The following is a 20,605-nucleotide window of genomic DNA, read 5'->3' as shown; positions in this document are numbered from 1 at the left end:
AATTGTCCTTTGCCTTTTTGTATTTGTTTATGAAAATGAATAAAAAAAATTAATCACAAAAGCCTCCGCTGTGCCTTTAATACCCTTTGATTTCCCTTTGCTGATTGATAATTGGCTCCTGTGGGCACTGGGCTGAGCCACTGGGGGCCCCAGGGGCCGAGCGAGGCCCAGCTAGCTGCCTTGCTGATGGTCGTGAACAGGCAGCAGGGGGCGCTGTGAGCAGTTCACGTCGCTCTCCCTGACGGAGGAGACGCTCTATCCGGAAGGCAGCGTTAGAGCTGCACTTCCGGTCAGGTGTGTTCGCTCACTTCCTGCGCGGCGCGGCGTGGCCAGGCGGCTGGGTGCCGGGAGGGTTCAGTCGGCAGCAAGATGCGCATCGAGAAATGTTACTTCTGCTCCGGGCCCATCTATCCGGGACACGGGCTCATGTTCGTGCGGAACGACTGCAAGGTCGGGGCGGACGCGCGGCCCGGGAGGGGCCGGGCCGGGGGCGGTGCGCATCGCCACACGGGCTTGGTCCAGGCCCGGCCTGCGTTGGGGCCCAGGTAGCCGGGGGCGGGGGCAGGCCCAGGCCCGTCTAAGGACCGGCTCTGCTTGGGCTCGGCTCCAGCCCGTTAAAGCGCAGCCTGGGCCGCCCGACGCCTGCGGGCGCTCCCCGTCCGCTCCCCCGCCTGCCGCGTGCCGAGCGCGCGGTGTTTTGGGGTGTTGTTCCCCCACGCGCGCCGGTTCTAGGGGAGCTGGCAGCGGTGCCGCAGCTTAGACCTGCGGGTTTCACGTGCAGACCCCTGGACACTTTCAAAGGGCGGTGCGGGCTGCTTTGGAAGCTTAGCCACAGTCTGCGCCCCCCCAGCAGTGCGCAGACGATAGGTTGAAAACCACTGGCCTAGCCGGATACATACTCGCAGGGTTTAGGATGTTAGTGCTGGGCATGGCTCAGCCCTGCTGTCACTGCCTGTGCTACGATTATACTTGAGCTGGCTCTCATCAGGACTCGCCCCGCCCCGCGCTCCTTGGCTACACTTACAAATTTGCAGCGAAAACACACCCTCTCCAGCGCTGCAAATTGCGGCGCTGCAAAGCGCCAGTGTGGTCAAAGCCCCAGCGCTGGGAGCGCGGCTCCCAGCGCTGTCCATTATTCCCCACAGGGAGGTGGAGTACGGACAGCGCTGGGAGAGCTTTCTCCCAGCGCTGGTGCCTTGACTACACTTAGTGCTTCAAAGCGCTGCCGCGGCAGCGCTTTGAAGTGCTAAGTGTAGCCACAGCCTTTCTAGTTTTTGTCCAAAATTAATTAATGCAAAATCTTTTCTGCCCAACCAAAATTCAGAGTACTTATGTGGCAAAATGTAAATATCAGCATTTGCTCCATTGTAAAGACCAGTGTTAGGGCTTGGCTACACTTACAAATTTGCAGCGCTGCAGCAGGGTGTGAAAACACACCCTCTGCAGCGCTGCAAATTGCGGCGCTACAAAGCGCCAGTGTAGTCAAAGCCCCAGCGCTGGGAGCCGCGCTCCCAGCGCTGTCTGTTATTCCCCACAGGGAAGTGGAGTACGGACAGCGCTGGCGCTTTGACTACACTTAACGCTTCAAAGCGCTGCCGCGGCAGCGCTGCCACGGCAGCGCTTTGAAATGCAAGTGTAGCCAAAGCCTTAGATTAAAAATGCTTGACACGTTTAGGCCCTGAATCAGGAAAACACTTAAGCGTGTGCTTAAATACAGTTTTGAAGTTTAGTAGATGCCTAAATTCTAATGGTTTCAGTTGAACTTAAACATGTGCTTAGGTGCCTTGCTGAATTGGGGCCTTAAAGTTGAAATTAAGTTCTAAAAAGTAGTTGTTTAGTATCTTTTCTCTGTACCTTGCAAAACTTGACTATTTTTATGTGCAGTTAGAAGTTTATCTTGTAAGGAAAGCACTAGCTCTAGGATTAGGTGACAGATGTAGAAAATTCACAGAACAGTAGTTTTGTAGTTATTTTTGCATGTGGTAATTCAATAATCCTGTACCATGCAGTTCTTTGACCATCAGTTTGTTTAAAGGTAACTGCCATATAGATGCGTGCATGTTCCCAGCAGACTGTAACTGAAGATATTGTGAAAACGGAGTAATGTGACTTTGTAAAGTAAAACAAAGTAAAAATAATTATCTAAAACTCTCACAAACTACTAATTTGAATGATACCATCATTGCAGAAGATACACTGAGACTTGCATTATTTATCCTGTGCAGTATCTTTCTGTACAGATTTACATGATCTAGTGATACACTATATTCAGTAGGATTTGGCAAAGTGAGTTTAATGGTGCACACAGACTGTTTATTACAGCAGGATTTTGTGTAATAAAACTACACTCAGAATTATGCATTTGTTATACATACAACAACAGAAACCTGTTATGCTAATTTAATATTTCTGTGCAAAGATCCACTGAAACAGTACAAGTATCTTACTCATTAGACTGACATTTTATGTTTTAATAGTAAATATTCTGTATTCATTACTCTGCAAGGAGGTTAATGAACATGTATTCCATTAAAATTCTCTTCTATGGTTTGTAGACATGTTTAGACGTGATCTAAAATAACCAAAATGAAATTTATTTTTCAAAATTATGAAAAGGATACCCTGTAAAGCTTAATAGCTATATTTAAATTGAAATTACCCAAACACACCAGGGCTGTAACACAAGTAACTTGCTGCAAATGCAACCCCCAACAACCTCAAAGTGGGGAATGGGCTGTGTCTGGGCTGGTGGGGAAATTTGACAGTGGCTCTCTTAAGGATCCCCTTCTTGAAAGAGGCAAGTGTGGTGATAACAGGGAAGCATCACCTGAGCTGGCAGGTGGGTTTATGTTGCTTAGGTAAGCCGTTGGCCTCTGCCCACTTACAGGAGGATATATAAACCCTGTCCCTCCCATCTGAACCTTCTTTCATGCCCAGATTAGCTGCTTCCACCCCTGGGATTAGCAAAGGACCAGTTGTTTTGGTTTGCTGTGGTATTGTGCAAGTTCCTTTTTTGCACTGGGAAGGAATTTTCCCCTCACTACCAGATTGACAAGAGTGGGGCGTGTTTTGTGTTTCCCCCACCCCCACAGAATGGGCATGAAGAATGCACTGTATTTCTTAATCTCTCTGGTAGATCCTTCAGGTTCAGACTAAGGCTTGTCGGCTGTTTGGTGTGGTGTAGCTTCCATGAAAGCTAACGTTTCTATCCTATACTTCGTAACTTTACTTTCATTGATACTTTTAATTATAAGGAAAAAATAATGGTGATTCTTTAAATTGGCACTGAATAGTGCCAGTAGCGTAACATAATTTAAGATTAACATCAGAGTTATTTTGGATGGGGTGGGCAATAATGTCATTTGACTATAGATGTTTTTCTATTTATATTTAATCTTTCTTTAGGTCTTCAGATTCTGCAGATCAAAATGCCACAAAAACTTTAAAAAGAAACGAAATCCCAGAAAGGTCAGATGGACCAAAGCCTTCCGGAAAGCAGCTGGTAAAGAACTAACAGTGGTAAGTACTTGGTGGTATTATACTGCTAAAGGACTTAAACCCACTACTATGTGTGTTTAAATCCTGGCCAAGAATAAAACAAAACATGAACATTATGCTTGTAATACTCCAAGTGCCATAGCCCGGCAAATCACGGTATGCAAGTGCTTCTGTGACCCCAGAGACACTGAGAACAAAATCAGTGCTTTAACAATACAGTTTGGTCTTTCAATTTTCTCAATAATAAAGCACAAATATGCAGTCTGCTTTTCTTTGAAAGTTTAAAACTAGCCATTCTTTAAGGTTAGGATCACCCCGAAATTTGCCTTTCTGATTAGGCTTCCGTATTTTCAGTTTAAATGTGTTCTGCTTTCTTTGAATTTCTTTGAAAAATAAATAGATATAACCATTTTTTTTGTTCTTCATGGCACTTCTAATCATTTAGAAGTCCTAAAGAATTGTCTTACATGTGAAGAATAATGTAGTAGTTGTAGCTTTAAACTTTAAGGTTATAAATATGCAGTATCTGTGATGAGAATGGCTAATCTTATCACAGATGATGATGATGTGAAGTGGCAAAGAACTGCCCATTTTGCTTGAATCACTTCTAATCCTAGGACTGTACATTAATTTCAATTTCAAGATGTTTTGTTCCCAGTTTATCACGTAAATGCCTGAGCTTGTTTAAAAAAAAATCCTCAAACATATTCAGCAGTAAAATAAATGGATATTAGTTTTACAGAGTTATCTTTTTTTGCGTTTCTGGCTTTCCAGATGTTCAGGGGCCTTGAGGCCCAAAGCCCTGTGAAGAAGGTTTGTTTTCTATTGCTGAGAGGGATGGGCAGCATGGACAACAACAACATAGTATTTTGCACTTCTGTAGCATCTTTCATCCAATGCATTCAAAGTATTTTACAAATGCAAATTAAATCTTGCAACACACCTGTAAATTGAGTATCACCTCCTTTTTACAGAAATCAAATCAAAATGCAGAGTTTTGTTGTTTGGCTTTCAGCAAGTCATTCATTGGCAGATATGGGGATAGGGTGCAGAAATTCTTAATTTTTCTTGAATATAGGCATTCACAGAGGCCTGGTCTACCCAGAACTTTTGTAGTGGTATAATTATGGTGGTTAGACATATTTTTTAAACTGATAGTATGGGGATAAGCTATACCAGTATAACTGCATCCACTCTGGCAGGGGAAGAACTATGTGGGTATAGTTAAAGCAGTACAACTTTTTTGTGTAGACGAGTCCTAATCAAGGAGTGAAAATTTTACAATTACTGCACCTGTTGATTGGGGATGCAAATGACAACGTAGAGTACGTTGGTTGTGTCTGCAAATCAGGTAGTTACACACATACAGCTCTTTTATCTATTTTACCCACATTTTGAGTGTTTGCTCATGGGGTTGGTTGTGTGGGCAGGTGTCATATCAGAGAAAACTAACAAGCCTACCAGATTGTTCTTAAGCCTGTCATTAAATGCTCTGTTCATCAAGTTCTAGACTTTCAGTGCTTCTGGTGCAGCAGTTATGATGATGCAATTTTGATGAACATCTTACTTATGCTTTCCTCAGACTCAAAACTTATTTATTGGAAAAGACTATTTCCCTTGTTTACATTCATTTTAGCAAAAGCATTTTCCCTCTTGTAGTATACTTTTTGTTCTGAAGCATCTTTAATTTAATCTGTACACTATATAGATTTCTCAAGTGTAAGGCAGTTAAGTATGTTGATCTTTCTCTAGAAGGAGAGAATTTATAAGAATCTTCCCCCCACAAGGATTCTTTTATTTCCCAGACATGAAATAGATTTAAAAAAAAAGTTAAAGAATTTCAAGACAGAGTTACTTCCCTGGGAGAAATTGATTAAATATACATACATGGCTAGGACAGTCCTTAAATAGAGGATTACTGGGATTTAGTTAGCTTTTATTAACAGAAAAATAAGGATGCTCAATACTTTTTTGGTACTGTTAGTGACCTACTGCTGTCTATGTAACTTCCCTGTGGACATTATTGTGCAGTTAACCAAGAGTATGTTTTTTAACGTGGCTGCCAGACAAATTTAGGCAGCCATGTAATAACTGGGCCTTCTGAAGAGTTATTGTGTGTTTTTATACTGTTAAAAACTGATTTAGGAGAGTTTTACTGGTATGTTTTTGTTTTTGTTTTTTTTGAGATCCCTGATCTGATGGAGTAGGAAGAATGGTTAGAAGTTCTTAATTTGTTCTGTTCTTACATTCTCTTAAGCTCTCCACTTCAGATTTTAGGCTTAACAGTATCCTAACAGAAGCTGACATTATTCTAATTTATAAAGAAAAGGAAAAACAAAAATTAAAAACAAAACTCAAATATGAGGCCAAGTTACAATATATTGTAGATCAGTGTTTCCCAAACTTGGGACACCACTTGTGTAGGGAAAGCCCGTGGCAGGCCGGGCCAGTTTTACTTGCTGCGTCTGCAGGTCTGGCCGATCGCAGCTCCCACTGGCTGTGGTTCGCTGCTACAGGCCAATGGGCGCCGCTGGATGCAGCAGGTAACAAACTGGCCTGGCCCGCAAGGGGCTTTCTCCCTAAACAAGCAGCATCCCAAGTTTGGGAAACACTGTTGTAGATGAAAGCTCTATTTAGATCTAAAGGGTTCCTGTTTTATTAGAGAAAATAAACTGAAAAGAGGTGGCATCGTCTACAGCAGGGGTAGGCAACCTATGGCACACGTGCCAAAGGTGGCACACGAGCTGATTTTCAGTGGCACTCATACTGCCCGGGTCCTGGCCACCGGTCTGGGGGGCTCTGCATTTTAATTTAATTTTAAATGAAGCTTCTTAAACATTTTAAAAACCTTATTTACTTTACATACCACAGTAGTTTAGTTTATATATTATAGACTTGTAGAAAGAGGCCTTCTAAAACGTTAAAATGTATTACCGGCACATGAAACCTTAAATTAGAGTGAATAAATGAAGACTCAGCACACCACTTCTGAAAGGTTGTCGACCCCTGGTCTACAGAGTCATGGGTAGCACCAGAACTACCTATCAAAATCCCATTAAAATATATGTGCTGAATTGAACATTGTCCAATCAGTAGATAGCTACTTTTTTTGAGCATCACAAGCAGTAAATGAATGCTGTTATTAGCTGTAATATAACCAGCAACTGGACAGTACTGTGTGTGTCTTTTTAGGAGCTGGGGTGCTGAGAGGCTTTTGCAGCCACTTTGTGTTTAGAGGGCATTCAAATTTCTGGTACTAACACATGATTATTTTCTCTGGTGATTTCTTGCTGCTGTACTTAGACTGGATGGAACATCTAATCAGTGCTTACATTTTTGGGCTGTCTTTCCTTTCTGAGTGGTATTTGGTCAGCTAGTCTGGGAATACTAGTGAGTTGTTTTTCCTCCAGGTGGTAGAGGAAGGAGACTTCCTGAGACAGCTGTATAAAACTTGTTGCTATTCTAGTTGGTGTCAGTTAACACTACTCAGAATAATTTAGGACGGAGCAAAATATTTGTCTTTGCATTTCTCATCCTCTCCCCTTTCAGAGCTTGGGTTGTTCCAGGATTCTTGGTTCAGAATTAAGCTGACCAGATCGTCATTAGAACCTATGTTTAGACTACTGCTTCTGGCACTTCTAACTCCTGACCTAATTGATCGATGTCGTCCAGGTTGTTGCATTTTGATTTCTGAAAATTCCCTTAGCCCAAGTAGACTGGAGCCATCTAGAACTTTTTCTTCCTCCCTTAAATATAGTTTGGGGTTAAGTACCAAGAAGCATCACTATGAAAAGTTGCAAATTTCTTCCTAATTTACTTTTCTGCTCTTAAAGCTCAGTAACGCCATTACAAGGTTTTAGAATCCCAGAACATTTCTCTAGGTTTTCTTTTGTCTTTTGATGTGTCTGTAGTCTGACTTGATCAGGTGCTTAATGGAGATCTTATGGCTCCTGCAAAACCACTGGGTTTATGTTCCTTGTTTCTTTTATTGAGAAGTTAGTCTTCTAGTTAAAGCATAAAACAGAGTGTGGTGATCTGCATTATCTCTCTGGTTCTTGCCATAGATGACCTATATAACCAGACCTCTCTTCAGCATCTGTAAAAAGGGGTATTGCATACCTAGCAAGGGTGTTGTGAGTCTTAATTTTTTGCAAATTGTGTTGCAGTTTTTGGCTGAAAGGTGTTATAGGTGAGCAAAGTATTTCTTTTCACTGTTTAGGTGGTAACTGAAAAAACAATGGCATGGACAAAACCTTAAAACAGTTTACTCTGATCTACTTATATGCAGAACTAGCTTCACTCAATGTCCTCCTTCCCCCCAACTCCAAAAAACAAAACTCCCTTCCTGCCTCCCAAACCCCATAGTCTTTCACCCAACGCTTTAATATCTTACTCTTGCTTCTTAAGTTCACCACACAAACATGATTTTTGGCAGAAGGATGTAACAAAAATTACATCTATGTAGACAATAAACAATTTAGACTTTCTCTCCAAGCAGTAAGCAATCTGAGGTTGGTTTGGAAAGAGAGTAGGATGGTTACCAATTAGGCATGCAGTTCCTGGGTGTTGAGGGTCTGCTGCTCTAGTTGTTAAGAGCCATGGCAAAATGATTTGGCCTTTTAGCACTCTGCATTCTGTCTTCTTGCTATTAAGATGTTTATCAAATCAAGATGTTCAAGTACAGAGGCATTTAAAGGATTGGTATTAACTTTACAGCTGCAGTTCCAGCTAACAGATAAAAAAGGAATTTTGTCTTCCAGTGTCTTTAAAACTGATCTTCAGTAAGATTCTTTCCAGTGAAAATTGTGAATGATGTTAAATTGTGAGACCGTTTACAAGTGTTGCTTTGGCATTTTTCTGAGAACTATCTGGAAATGAACAAATGATGTATTAGATTCAGTTATACCACTTTTAGTCATTTCGTTGTGCATAACTACCTGGTGCTGACTCAGGAGAGCTGCTGCCCACTCTGCTCTCCGTTCAAACCAAGTTTTCTTTGTTTAAAGTGGTGACTTGTCCCTCACTAACAAAAAAGTGAGGGTTATGGCCAGTATGTTTGCTGTTTGGAGGGTGGTAGTGATGTAGGGTCCCCAAAATCTCCAGCTCAAAACCATGAATAAAACCTGTCCTACTGATATTTGAGAGGGAGCTCCACAGGGCTCTCTCTTAGCAACAACATGGAGTGCACAGCAGAAGATAGCCCAGCTATTGCCACACTGGGCAGAGATGCTGCTATGGTGCTCTCAGTAGCTGGTCAGTGGTGGAACTCAACAGGATTAAATGCCACTGATCTCCAGATACTTCATCACTTGGGGGTGCAAGGCCGGTGTGGATGACGCCCATCCTACATCAAGATATATAGCAACAGCCATGGGAAGAGTGAGAGGAGAGAATAGGTAGGTCCAGAGACAGACGGCCATGCAGGGATTACTTTGTGAGGGAGGAAGGGGCCTGCTAGGAACTAACCACTAAAAAGAGTTGTGATTGCTGTGGGTAGGATATGTTAGAACACGGAGAACCACGTCAAACAGTCTGTGTTGGCTGTTCTCCTTCCCTCCGCTTGCAGACAGTGGCCCCTTTGAAGCACAGCAGACGATGTCTGCATAGTTCAACTCTCATAAGCAAAGGATTCCTTCTTCTAACTGAAGGCGGAGGTGGTTGGCTCGAGCTTCCACATCTCCAAAACGTGGCTGTCTCATTGCAATGGAGAAGTCAGTGGTTGTGTTTTCAATAAGATGAAGGGAGCAGGGAGCATAAGAGCACAGAGATGTTTGGCTGTGGTTCTCTAGCTCTCTGCAAACAACTCTCTGTGGTGGTTAACATAGAGAGGGTTAGTGCCCACCTAGAACGTCCTGCAACATGTTCTCATCGTTAGCTGATTGTAATGATGCTGCCTCTGGCGGGACACAACTTAATTCTTGTTAAGTATCTTTGTGCCTATTCATGCCTATTCTTTCTCCCCTACCTTCTGTTAAATTAACATATTATAGGTCAGAGTGCGTAATTCTGCTCTTAGCATTAACTGCTGCTGCTATGAGAGTCTTCTGTAGGTTCTTTCCTAACCATCACAACAGGGCTCTGGGCTTATTCACCTCCTGCCAAGACTCAATGTTACCTCAGAAAATGATCAATTGAAGAATTGCTGGTCTTCACCCTTGCTTTGGGCATGAAGGGGGGGAAAAGTATTTCTCTTAAAGACCTGACACACAAGTATATTTAAAAATATTAAGCTTAAGATTCAGTGATATGTAGCAGAAATTAGTATCGAGAGCTGCTAAGATGTTTTGTATTTAAATTAGTTTGTTATAGGTTTAGAGAAATATCTATAATAGATATTCAGATAAAATGAAGGGAATTTTATGTTGAGATCCTTTAGATTTCTTTCCACAAATGTAAGAAGTAATATGGATAATAACTTTTTTTATGCATTCCTAAAATTGCATTTACATTTAGATACAGTAAGTGGGAAGCTGTACTCACTTTCCTTTTTTTTTTTTACACAGGATAATTCATTTGAGTTTGAAAAACGAAGAAACGAGCCACTGAAATACCAGAGAGAGCTATGGAGCAAAACTGGTAAGTCACTTTAGGAAATGCCAGCTTTTCTAGAAGACTAGCTGGGAATAAGATCATCTTCTCATGTACAGTTGTCAGAAGACTTTAAATCTTGATGTTCATATTTATAATTAGTCTTTTGTAAATACTAGAAACCTGAAAAGAGATTTATTTTTAAATGTGCCCCAAAGTAGAACAGGAATGTCTGCTCTGCCTCCCAGCTGCATGTCATTGAAATGAAATGGGTTAGTCTTGGTAGTCTCATACAAAAAGCAAATTTTGTATTTGATTTTGCATTATAATCTAGCTAGACCTGTCCCTTATGATTGCTGCCTTTTATGGTAAATGAGTCCACATTTTTTTCCCACTTGTAAAAAGGGCAATATCAGACTTGATAGGAACTACTCAACACAAACCAAGATTCTACTCGGATTACAGATATACTTTTTTTTTCTGCTTCCATTTCTACAAAACCATAGTAATAGAATATATGATTATCTTATCAGTCTATATGATGGTGCTCAGTTATCAACTGTAATCATAAATTGCAATATTTGCCTTTAAATCATTGTCATTCACAGCATTTTCACTACAAAAGTTATAGGTATCTAGCTCTGCAGTAAAACACATTCTTCTGTTTGAAACTTGATGTCTGAGGCTTTTTGAATACCTAATTTCAGAGCAATTTGATAAATTGACTTTTATACACACAACGCTTCTTTAAAATGCTTTTACTGATGTTGCAATGACTTGTTTGTGTTCTTAAAACCAGCTTAGATTTTTTTAAATGAAATCTGGAAAGCAAGTAATGTGTAACACCTGAAGTAGTTAATACTTTTCATTCTTAGGCATTTTTAATACATATTGCACAAGTTCCAAATACATAGTTACACAATAGATCACCATACCGCTAAAGATTTATAGCTTTCTACCAGAAATGTTCTTGTCCTTGTTAGTTTCTTAAAACAAACAATTTGACCAAAAGACTTTGCCAGGAACGCCAATAAAAAGCCAGAAAATTAAGAAGATTGGACAGCCCCTATTGCATTTGAGGGAGAAGTATGATGGTGGGAATTAAAAATTGAGTACCACTCTAAAAACTCTGACTTGGTCTGTGTTCAGCATTTTCTCACAATCCTATTGTTAGGAGCACAGGATTTACCATACAAATCAGACCATTGATCTTTCATGTTCACTGACCTGCCTCTGACTGGCTAATACCTGATCCCTCATATAGAAGTGAAGAAAAACCCATCGTGCATTGGTATAATCGTTTATTTATTTGCATATGAAAAAAACTTCATTCCTGCAGCAATCAGATGACAAATCTCATACTTCAGGGTGATTACCCTTAGCTGTGAACCTACGCAAGTTGTTAGTAAAATTGTCCAGACCTTTTAAAATTTAGATAAATTATTTAACGCTTTGCTCCTGTAATGGTGCAATGTTAAGTAAACATTTTTTTAAAAATTAATATTAAGTTTTGTTAAGACTTAAATAGCTAATTTTGCAATTGTTTCAACAACAAAATAGTAAATAGTTGAAGAGCATAGTAATTCAAAAATATGCTGTTCCTTTTTCAAAAAAGTCGTAACTGCTAGGACTGCTTCATTTCCTAATGACTCACCTTCAGTGTTTCCACAGCTATAGTTAGGTTGCTGTGTAAATGTGTATTACATCTTTGCTAGTAGGTACCTAACGTTCAGTCTGTTTGCACAAGTAGTCCATTTTTTTCAATAAAAAAATTCTACTCCCAACAGCAAGGAATTGATGAGTTTGTTTAAAAAATGTCATGTTAGTTTTACTTGTCACTTATAACATGATCTCAAAGTGATACTTAGGTTGTCTTTGCATTGTTTATATTAAAAATAAAAATGAGTATGTTGATGTGACAGCATATTTGCTCTGTAGAGTTTGTTGCTATACCTGTGCTGCCTACTCAATTTACAGCACCGTCAATCGAGCCCTAGGTTTGATTGAGTAGTCATCTATAAATCTCATCAATTATAGGCGAGAGATTTAGGAATGGAAGGAGAGCATAATTTACTGGAATTATGCATCTGTAACCTTGGATTAACCTGATCTTCCTTATATTGTTTTTTTGTTTCACATCACTGTTCAAACAAGTTCAAATTTTTTGAGCAGTCAGACTGTGGGCAGGCATTGGGTTTCACTTAGTCCTTATTTTGTGAATAACTGTTCGAGCAGTGGTTCTCAAACTTTTTTTGTGGACCACTTGATTGCCGAGGGTCTCAGCAGACCACTTAATGATCTTTCCAAATGTTGTTTGTGCCGTTAGCTAACTATCGTAAAGCACTTTAGATAAAAGCACTATATAAAAAAAAAATCAACTTTTTTTGTTCTACAAATAAAAGCACATAACTCATATTTCAATATCAGTAGTCTTACCTTTTTAATGTGATGGATGTGCCCTCTCTCCCCCACTGCGGCATCCCCTGAACTGGGGCTGGGAAGGGTTGCGGGGAGGGTCTCTCCCTTTCTCTCTCTGCTGCGGCAAACCCCAGGCTAGGGCTGAGAAGGAAGGGGGTCTCTCCCCTGCCACACCAGCCACAGAGCTGAGCCTGGGAAGGAGGGCCATCTCTCCCCAGCAGCCGCAGCCCTGCAGCTGGGGAAAGTCACCTCTTTCTCTAGCTGCTGCAGCATTGCACATACCAAATTCCCCCCACTCACTCTTCTCACTTCTCTACCCCATCGCACCTACCCCCAATTCCCCCAAGGCCACCATCTCACCTTACATGTGCGTCTTCTCCAGGGTCCAGGCACCTAATTAGTGGAGCCATGCCTGCCTTCATTCTCTTGTGTGCGTCAGCCCAGGTGCACACCTTGGAACTATCCACGGACCACCTGAATGGAGCTCACTGGTCCGCGGACCACAGTTTGAGAACCTCTGTTAGAGAATCAGAGTATAGAATCGAACTGCATTCTTAACCATTATATTAGTGTTTAAGTGATTGTGTCTCCTGCTGTCTTTTAAAGCTGTGCTGTCCTGTTCTTTTGATCCCATTGATTCTGTACTAGTTTGCTATATTTTGTTTCAGTCATGATGAATTTTGTGGCATGTGAGACCATCATTCATTTTTAAGTTAGGAAGAAGTATTATTAAGGGGAAAAGGATAATGACATTTGGATAATGGTGAACTGGAAACAAAAGTCCTCCATTGTGAGAAATGATGGTAGGGATAAGAGAGAGATTGTATAGACAAAGTGGAAGCTTGAACTGAAATTTAAAAGTAAAATTGATGATAATTTCTAGCTACAGAATAGTATCTGTACATTGCAAGGAGAACTTCTCTGGTATAATCATTAGATGTTTCTTTTATTCTAGGTTCTGTGCATATTAAGGAACACATTATAGTAAAATGTGCCTTTAAAACAGTACTAGTTACATTGTTTCAGGATGTTAATTCGATTATCAAACACACACGTTTAAAAATATTTAAAAACTCTGTCTTGTTTCTTTGTTTCAGTTGATGCAATGAAGAGAGTGGAAGAGATCAAACAAAAACGCCAAGCTAAATTTATCATGAACAGGTGAGAAGGATTTTCAGTGGCACTTAGGAAATCCCAATCAGGTTCTGGGTTGCATCATGCTGTACAGGCATGTGGCAAAGAGATGGCCCTTGCTCCATGGAGATGATACTCACAAATTTTGAATGACTGTTTGCTCCTGACACACGAACAGTAGTGCAAGTATTACTAATTTATTATGTGTAGCACCACAGCACACAGGAGAGTCATGGACCATTATGCTAGGCATTGCAGTAACACAACAAAACAGTCCCTGCCCCAAGGAGCTTACAAGCTGTGTAAGACAACAGACTGCAGATGGAAACAGACTGGGAAGTACAAGAAAATAATACAATATTGGTCAGCATGGTAACACATTAGGAAGCTTGAGAAATGAGTCTACATAATGCTAACTGTTCAAGGGAAAGGCGATCGTGCCAAACATTAGGAGCTGTATTCTGATATTTGGAGGAAGGTGGTTGAAGACTGGTATGTAATTTGAGGTTTCCAAAATCTGAATAAACGTCTCATAGTTTGAAACTTTCTTTGTCATCCCATTGCACCAGTATTTAGTTTTAGTTGTAACTACCACTATAATTCCCTAGTGGACTCAGAGAGAGGTGAAATTTCACTAAGATGTAGTACACCTGATTAAGGCTATGATTTAGTTATGGGTGTTTGTAGTAAAAGTCATGGACCGGTCACAGGCAATAAATAACAATTCACAGCCTGTGACCTGTGCATGACTTGTACTATATACCCCTAACTAAACCTTAGTGGGGGAGAGGGCCACTGCTCTGGGAGGCTGGAGGGGGGCTGCTGCTCTGGGGATGGGCCAATGGCACTGGCTGCCAGGGGCCACTGAGTAGTGGCTGTGCCTGCTGCCCCCAAGGCCGCCCACCACCCGCAGCTCCTACAGCCTCCAGGACTGCTGTTCAGTGCCTGGTGTGGCTATCCCTTGGGCCACCTGAGCAGCTGCTTGGGCGGCCCTGGGGTCAACCACACCAGCTACTGTAGAAGTCATGGAGGTCAGGGAAAGTCACGGAATCCATGACTTCCACAAATTCCGTGACAGACACTGAGCTCTACACATGATGTATATACATTTATTTAAAAAAAAAAAGTTAAGCTTTAGTGTATATAGTCTCACAAATAATAATCCCCCTTATTTTTCTCAGATTAAAGAAGAGCAAAGAGCTGCAGAAGGCACAAGACATCAAAGAAGTCAAGCAAAACATACACCTTGTTCGGGCTCCACATGCAGGTAAGAACTGGATTTATTGAATTCTTGTTTGGATAGTTCACGTATAATTATTTTGAGCAACATCCATCATTTAATGAGCCAGATACAATCCTCTACTTCCTCCTTCCCCCACAAGACCAACCTCCCCCATCTGTCCTTCACCCATGGCAGGCAGATTCCATCAGGGTCTGTTACTTATTCAGATTCTACAGTATCAAAATAATGAGCTGACCTCATTATGTGTCTGGTCTCCATGATTTTAAATTCAGTCACTGGCACACATTGAACTATACTGTAGTTACTACATCTGTACAGTATCAGACTTCTTGAAATGTTGGACTCAATAGCAAATAATCCCGTCTGAGAAAGTGACATTTTATAATTCAGTTGTTTGCGGTGTTGTGGCCATGTTGGTCCCAGGACATGAGAGAGACAAGGTGGATGAGATGTTTATCTTTTATTGAACCTCACTCATCGTGTGTCTTTCATTCTATAATTGAGTGTTTGTAATATGACGTCGCAAATGTTTATTAAACGTAATATGTTACAGCTAATTAACAACCTATTTTTGAATTGTCTAGTTAATATTAACCAAAATGTATCTGAAGAATGCACAGATACGAATTTATATTCTCCATTACTGAGCAAAGTTTACATTTCTCTTGGTTCCAATTGAGTTACAGTTGGAAAAATCTGTTCCTCCCAACTGGCTTTCTGCTGGTCCAGCATTCTTTACTACAAATACTAGGTTATGCATTAAAAGGTATTGGTAAAATAGATTGTGTAGACATTGTCTTATTTGTGAAATTTGTTTTATTCTTAAATGTTCTTTATAGGATGTGTTTTCAAATGATCTCCATCTTTTGCATGTATTTAGGCACACAACTATCCTTCTACAAAATGGAGATCAGCTGAAAATTTGTCTATTAATGCCTTGAAAAAATTATTAGTAAATTGATCTGGTGGATGTTGATACATTATAAAATACTATTATATTTTAAATTTCTGTATTTTATATGGTTAATATAGTCCATTACAGCAAATTGTCTATAATATTGTAGATCTCTGATGTGTGGTGCTAACAGGTGGGCAGTGTAAAAGAGCGGTGTGCTTTTGCCTATGCTTCACTCTGCTTTGATCCTCCCCTCGGTGTCCTTTTTGCTGGGACGGTTCTTCTAAATCTGGAGAAGTGAGCAGGAGCCTCTCAGTTTTGCTCCCTTTACCAAAGGAGTGGTTCATGCTACTGCATGAAGTTCTGATTGATACTGCCAACTGGCGAAAGTCCATGGTACTAAGATGAGGCAAATGTTCAGTGTATTATGCAAAAGTGAAGCTGATTTTAGTTGTTGCATTAAAGTAATGACAGCGCTGCTTTTTGTTAAAACCTCTTTGTCAGTATGGCTAGCTGATAATAAGGTCATAACAAATATGTGTTAACTTGATTGCTGTAATTTAAGATTTCTCTCTAGACAATTTTTGTTAAAAGTATATTCAGTTAAAATGTTTGGTTTTTTTCTTTTTCTTTTTGAAGGCAAAGCAAAACGGCTGGAGGAGAAAATGGTACAGAAACTGCAAGAGGATGTAGCTATGGAAGAAGAGTCCTAAAAACCTTGTCCTTGTTTTCCTTCTATTTTTACCTCCTCAACTTACCGTTTTTTGACTCTCCAGAGTTCTGACTTGTGCATTATTGATTCATTTGACATTTGTTCATTGAAATGAAAGGTGATTAAACACACCCTAGATGCACATCGTGTGTGTGTGTGAGTGAAGCACCAGACATTCTGTTTGATTACATCTTTTAAGGGAAGGTACTCTCAATTCTTTATTGGGAGAAAAATACACTTTACTGAGCAGAAGTTATTTTGCAAGTCATCCAATACTGTTTGTAATTATAAAAATGAGTAATTGGCATGAACCAGCTGTCCTGCAGATAATGTTTTTGGACAATACTTTTTGTAATTCTGTAATTATACAAAACCTTATCAGTGATGCATAACACAAAGCCTTTCATTTGAGATGATATATACCTCTTTATTGTCCAGGGAGGGACAGTGTAATTACTTTTTTATCTAGCTAATAATTCAAGGTATAATTGGCTTCAGTGGAAGTTTTCTTCAGTAGACTTTGGCCCAAGGCTTTTCTAATTTGGTATGCCATACCCCTCCAGTGGTGGGTAAATTGCACCTTTGCACCTACAAGAGATGGCAGAATCACATTTTATCTATATTTACTGCAGTGGAGCATTAGCTTTTTACTGTATCCCACTAGGGGAAAATAGACTGCTTAAAATGTAACAACGGAAAGGGTTTTTGTGTGTTTTTTCTTTCCATATTTAAAAGAACTCTTCTTGATTTAGCATAGTCTATTAGAGCAGCTAACACCGATGCAAGTTTTGCTGTTTGGAGAAGGCTGCTGATAGAATGGTGGCTTCCAGTTTGGAGACTGGAACCATCACCTGTATAACCACTGGAATTTGAATCTGTGCCACAAAACCAGGCTAGTTCAAACATGCAATAAATCTAACTTTTTACCATGTATAATGTAACTTAACACTTTTTAGTAATTATGTTGACAGAAAAGTTGTTTTAAAGTATAGGTATGTTGCATATTCATAGTAGTATTTTCTTCATCCAAAGTGTTATCAGTGTTGCACTCAGATAAATAACTTTCAATGGACAACTGTTTATCTACACCAGGGTTTCTCAAACAGGAGTTGCCGCTTGTGTAGGGAAAGCCCCTGGCAGGCCAGGCCGGTGTATTTACCTGCCCCGTCCGCAGGTCCGGCTGATTGCGGGTCCCACTGGCCACTTCCAGCAGCTCCCGTTGGCCCAGAGCCACGATCGGCTAGACCTGCGGACGGGGCAGGTAAACACACTGGCCTGGTGCGCCAGGGGCTTTCCCTACACAAGCGGTGACCCTTGTTTGAGAAACCCTGATGTACACCATGATTAGGGAAGCCTTTCAAAAACACTTTAAGTATTATTTACTTTCTTGTCACTGCTAATTACACTGAAAAATCATAATTTGCAGTTTCATTCCTGATATGAGTAGGAGGTAAATTCAATTGGAAAACTACCTTATTTCAAAAATGTATATATGCTGTTTGTTTTAAATTAAAATAGAATTACAGTTCATACATTCAAAAAGAGACTGTGGGGAAAACTAATGTGCCTGGATTCAAAAATGTAGATCCACTTGAATTAAATGTCAATTTAGAATATTCTAAACACTAACACATTGCTGTTAAAACATATTTAAAATTTATATAAATAACAATTACAGGAGTTTAGGACATGAAGGTAAAGTTTAATTGTAAGATCTGCTAAGTGTGATACATAGTGGCCACATAAACCTGATGATCAGTGTTTGGCTGACTGATATGAATTGTATTTGCAGTGTAAGTACTAATTTTTAATACTGTCTCAAAATCATTTGACAGATTAGCCAGGTAACGTATGCTGATAGGGTGAAATCAGTTAGATGCTAAAATACACTCCCGAATGAAGATGAGAGCTCAGACTCCACCAAGGCAGAGAATATTTTCTCTTTGAAAGGTACCAATGTGTCCATTTTTGAGCATTGTGCACATGCAAGTTAAATATCCCTTTATATGTGTTTAGAGCTTTAAAATGCTGCATTTCTGATATCTTTGCCCTATATCAAATAAGAAATTAAGCAGCTTGTGTATGTTTGGGGCAACAAAACAGTGAACATAATCAAATATGTTAAAATAAAATTGTAAGCTGTAATTTGATGCCTGATCTAAAGTATATACTAATAAAGGGATTCCAGTTACACAAAAATACACTGACCCTGGACTCACCTATTTGGGAAATCTTACAGAAACTTGCAGGAAAAGACTGAGAAAACTGGGTGCTATTGTTTTGAGAGGAAAAAGCTCTGCTTTATGAGGTTTTTATTCACTCTCTTTTTTCCAAAAATCTTGTAAATAAGACTAGGCCTTGCTAAAGCTATTGTCATTAGTGATTTTTCTCTTAGAAAGTTTGCTTTTGTGATTGACTCTGGAGAAAGGTAATTTGTTTTAATACTGGGCTGAAGATGATGGCATTGCTTCCCAAGATGACAGGTTCTGCAAGGACTCTGGCTGCAGTCACTGCAAGAGCCTCAAGGGCTCAGGTAAGTCCTAGTTATAAACAAGAAAAGGACTTAAACCCTATCTTATCTGGGACAGCAACACTTAAAGCAGAGATTCATTTTATTAGTGGGATTACAGATCTGTGACTATTTCTGTACTGTTATTAAAAAGGAAATTCTGATTTCTCTTTAGATATACAAACTAAGCTAGTTTTCTGTGGGCCAGACTTTAGTTTTTCGATTTGATATCTGCCATAAGAGTGAACTTGCACTAGAAAAAATTGTTAATGGAAAAAGGACATCACAGGTTAGATGTAATACTTTACTTACTGTAATACCGTAGAGCTTAATTTTATGGAGCATTTCTTGCAAGTTGGACCTAATTCATGATGGATGGAGATGGTATGGAGTTTTTTCAGGGTGCACGTAAGCTCAGATTTTGCTTCCTTCCTGTACAGGCATAAAAAACATCTGAAAATGGAACTAGTGTAGTTCTGTGCTGGGAATGAAGGGGCAGGTGCTAGGAGCTCCTGCTTTTGCACAGGGGTTCCCAATATAGCAGTGTGCAGCAGCAGTTTAGGGGCAGTCCAACCTTATATGTGGTGCGTTAGGGCAGAGGACTTTTTTGGACTTTAGATTCTGCTTTAGCTCTGTGCATTGGGGAAGTTATTTCTCCCACCCCCTTTTCATTTTCCCTCAGATGCTTAAGTTTGGTACCTTATTGAATACAATTTTAGATTCCAAAAGGATACATTTCTGAAAGCCTCCTCTCTCCCCCGCTCCCTGCATCCTAAACTCCAGATATCTGAACATACTGGTGTAAATTAATTAAATAATGGTATTGCCAGGGTTCTGTTGGCAAATACAGCATGTGTATTCGGAAATAGCTCTCACAGCTTGCAGGGTAGAGCCTGCTTTAATGAGAGAATATGAGGTAGAACACTGGGCTCAATCTTTTTTTTTTAAGTGCTCATGGGTAAGGGTACCTTTTAATGACAGGCATTTGTAGTAAAAGTCATGGACAGATCATTGGCAGTAAACAAAAATTCATGGCCTGTGACGTGTTCGTGACTTGTACTATATACCCCTGACTAAATCGGGGGAGGGGGCCTCCTGGGGGTGCCACGGGTGTTTGTGGGGAGTGGCCCGGGGGGGGCGCGCTGTGGTTGCTGGTGGGGGGCAGCCTGGTGGTGCTGCGGGTGCTGCACCTCTGTGACAATCTCGCAGCCTTACTCATGGGTCTCAGTGTCCATGATCATTTCCCACATCTCGTGTATAGCAACTGTTTTCCCAATTTTAAATAATTTACCCATATTTTTTCATCCATGTTAAACCAACAATCAAATTCTCTCTTGGAATTTAGGCACTGGTTTGCTCAAAGTACTTCATCAATCAGAGTTATATTCCTGGAAGGATGATTGCCTCCAAAATACAGTGTTAGATGATTTAATCATACTTGTATGTATGGCCAATTTCTTATGCAAAGATTCTTAAAAGCATACATTTTAAAATAAAACATATGCTTTAATATTGCACTCCATCTGTGCAAGAATTTTTTTCTCGAACTTGACTGTATTAAAAATTCACTTTTTTTACCCAATAAACACTAACTCACTAAAGTAGATTTACAGCTCAAGCTATGCCTAATGCTACTATATAGAACGGGGGTCGGCAACCTTTCAGAAG

At 40.2% G+C, this 20,605-nt stretch overlaps 1 protein-coding gene across 1 annotated transcript; it reads left to right on the top strand.

Moving 5' to 3' along the window:
- The first annotated feature begins 300 nt into the window (after positions 1-300).
- RSL24D1 (ribosomal L24 domain containing 1) lies at positions 301-16,749 on the top strand. Its single transcript, XM_039493134.1, has 6 exons — positions 301-450; positions 3,406-3,519; positions 10,002-10,074; positions 13,542-13,605; positions 14,760-14,845; positions 16,356-16,749. Exons 1-6 carry the CDS (start codon positions 370-372, stop codon positions 16,427-16,429), a joined length of 492 nt encoding a protein of 163 aa, XP_039349068.1. The 5' UTR covers positions 301-369; the 3' UTR covers positions 16,430-16,749.
- The last annotated feature ends 3,856 nt before the right edge of the window (positions 16,750-20,605 follow it).

The sequence above is a fragment of the Mauremys reevesii genome, linkage group 10 (assembly GCF_016161935.1).
Source record: "Mauremys reevesii isolate NIE-2019 linkage group 10, ASM1616193v1, whole genome shotgun sequence".
NCBI classification, from domain to species: Eukaryota; Metazoa; Chordata; order Testudines; family Geoemydidae; genus Mauremys; species Mauremys reevesii.
Note: the sequence above shows the minus strand (reverse complement) of the source record. Positions and strands in the feature narration are given on the sequence as shown.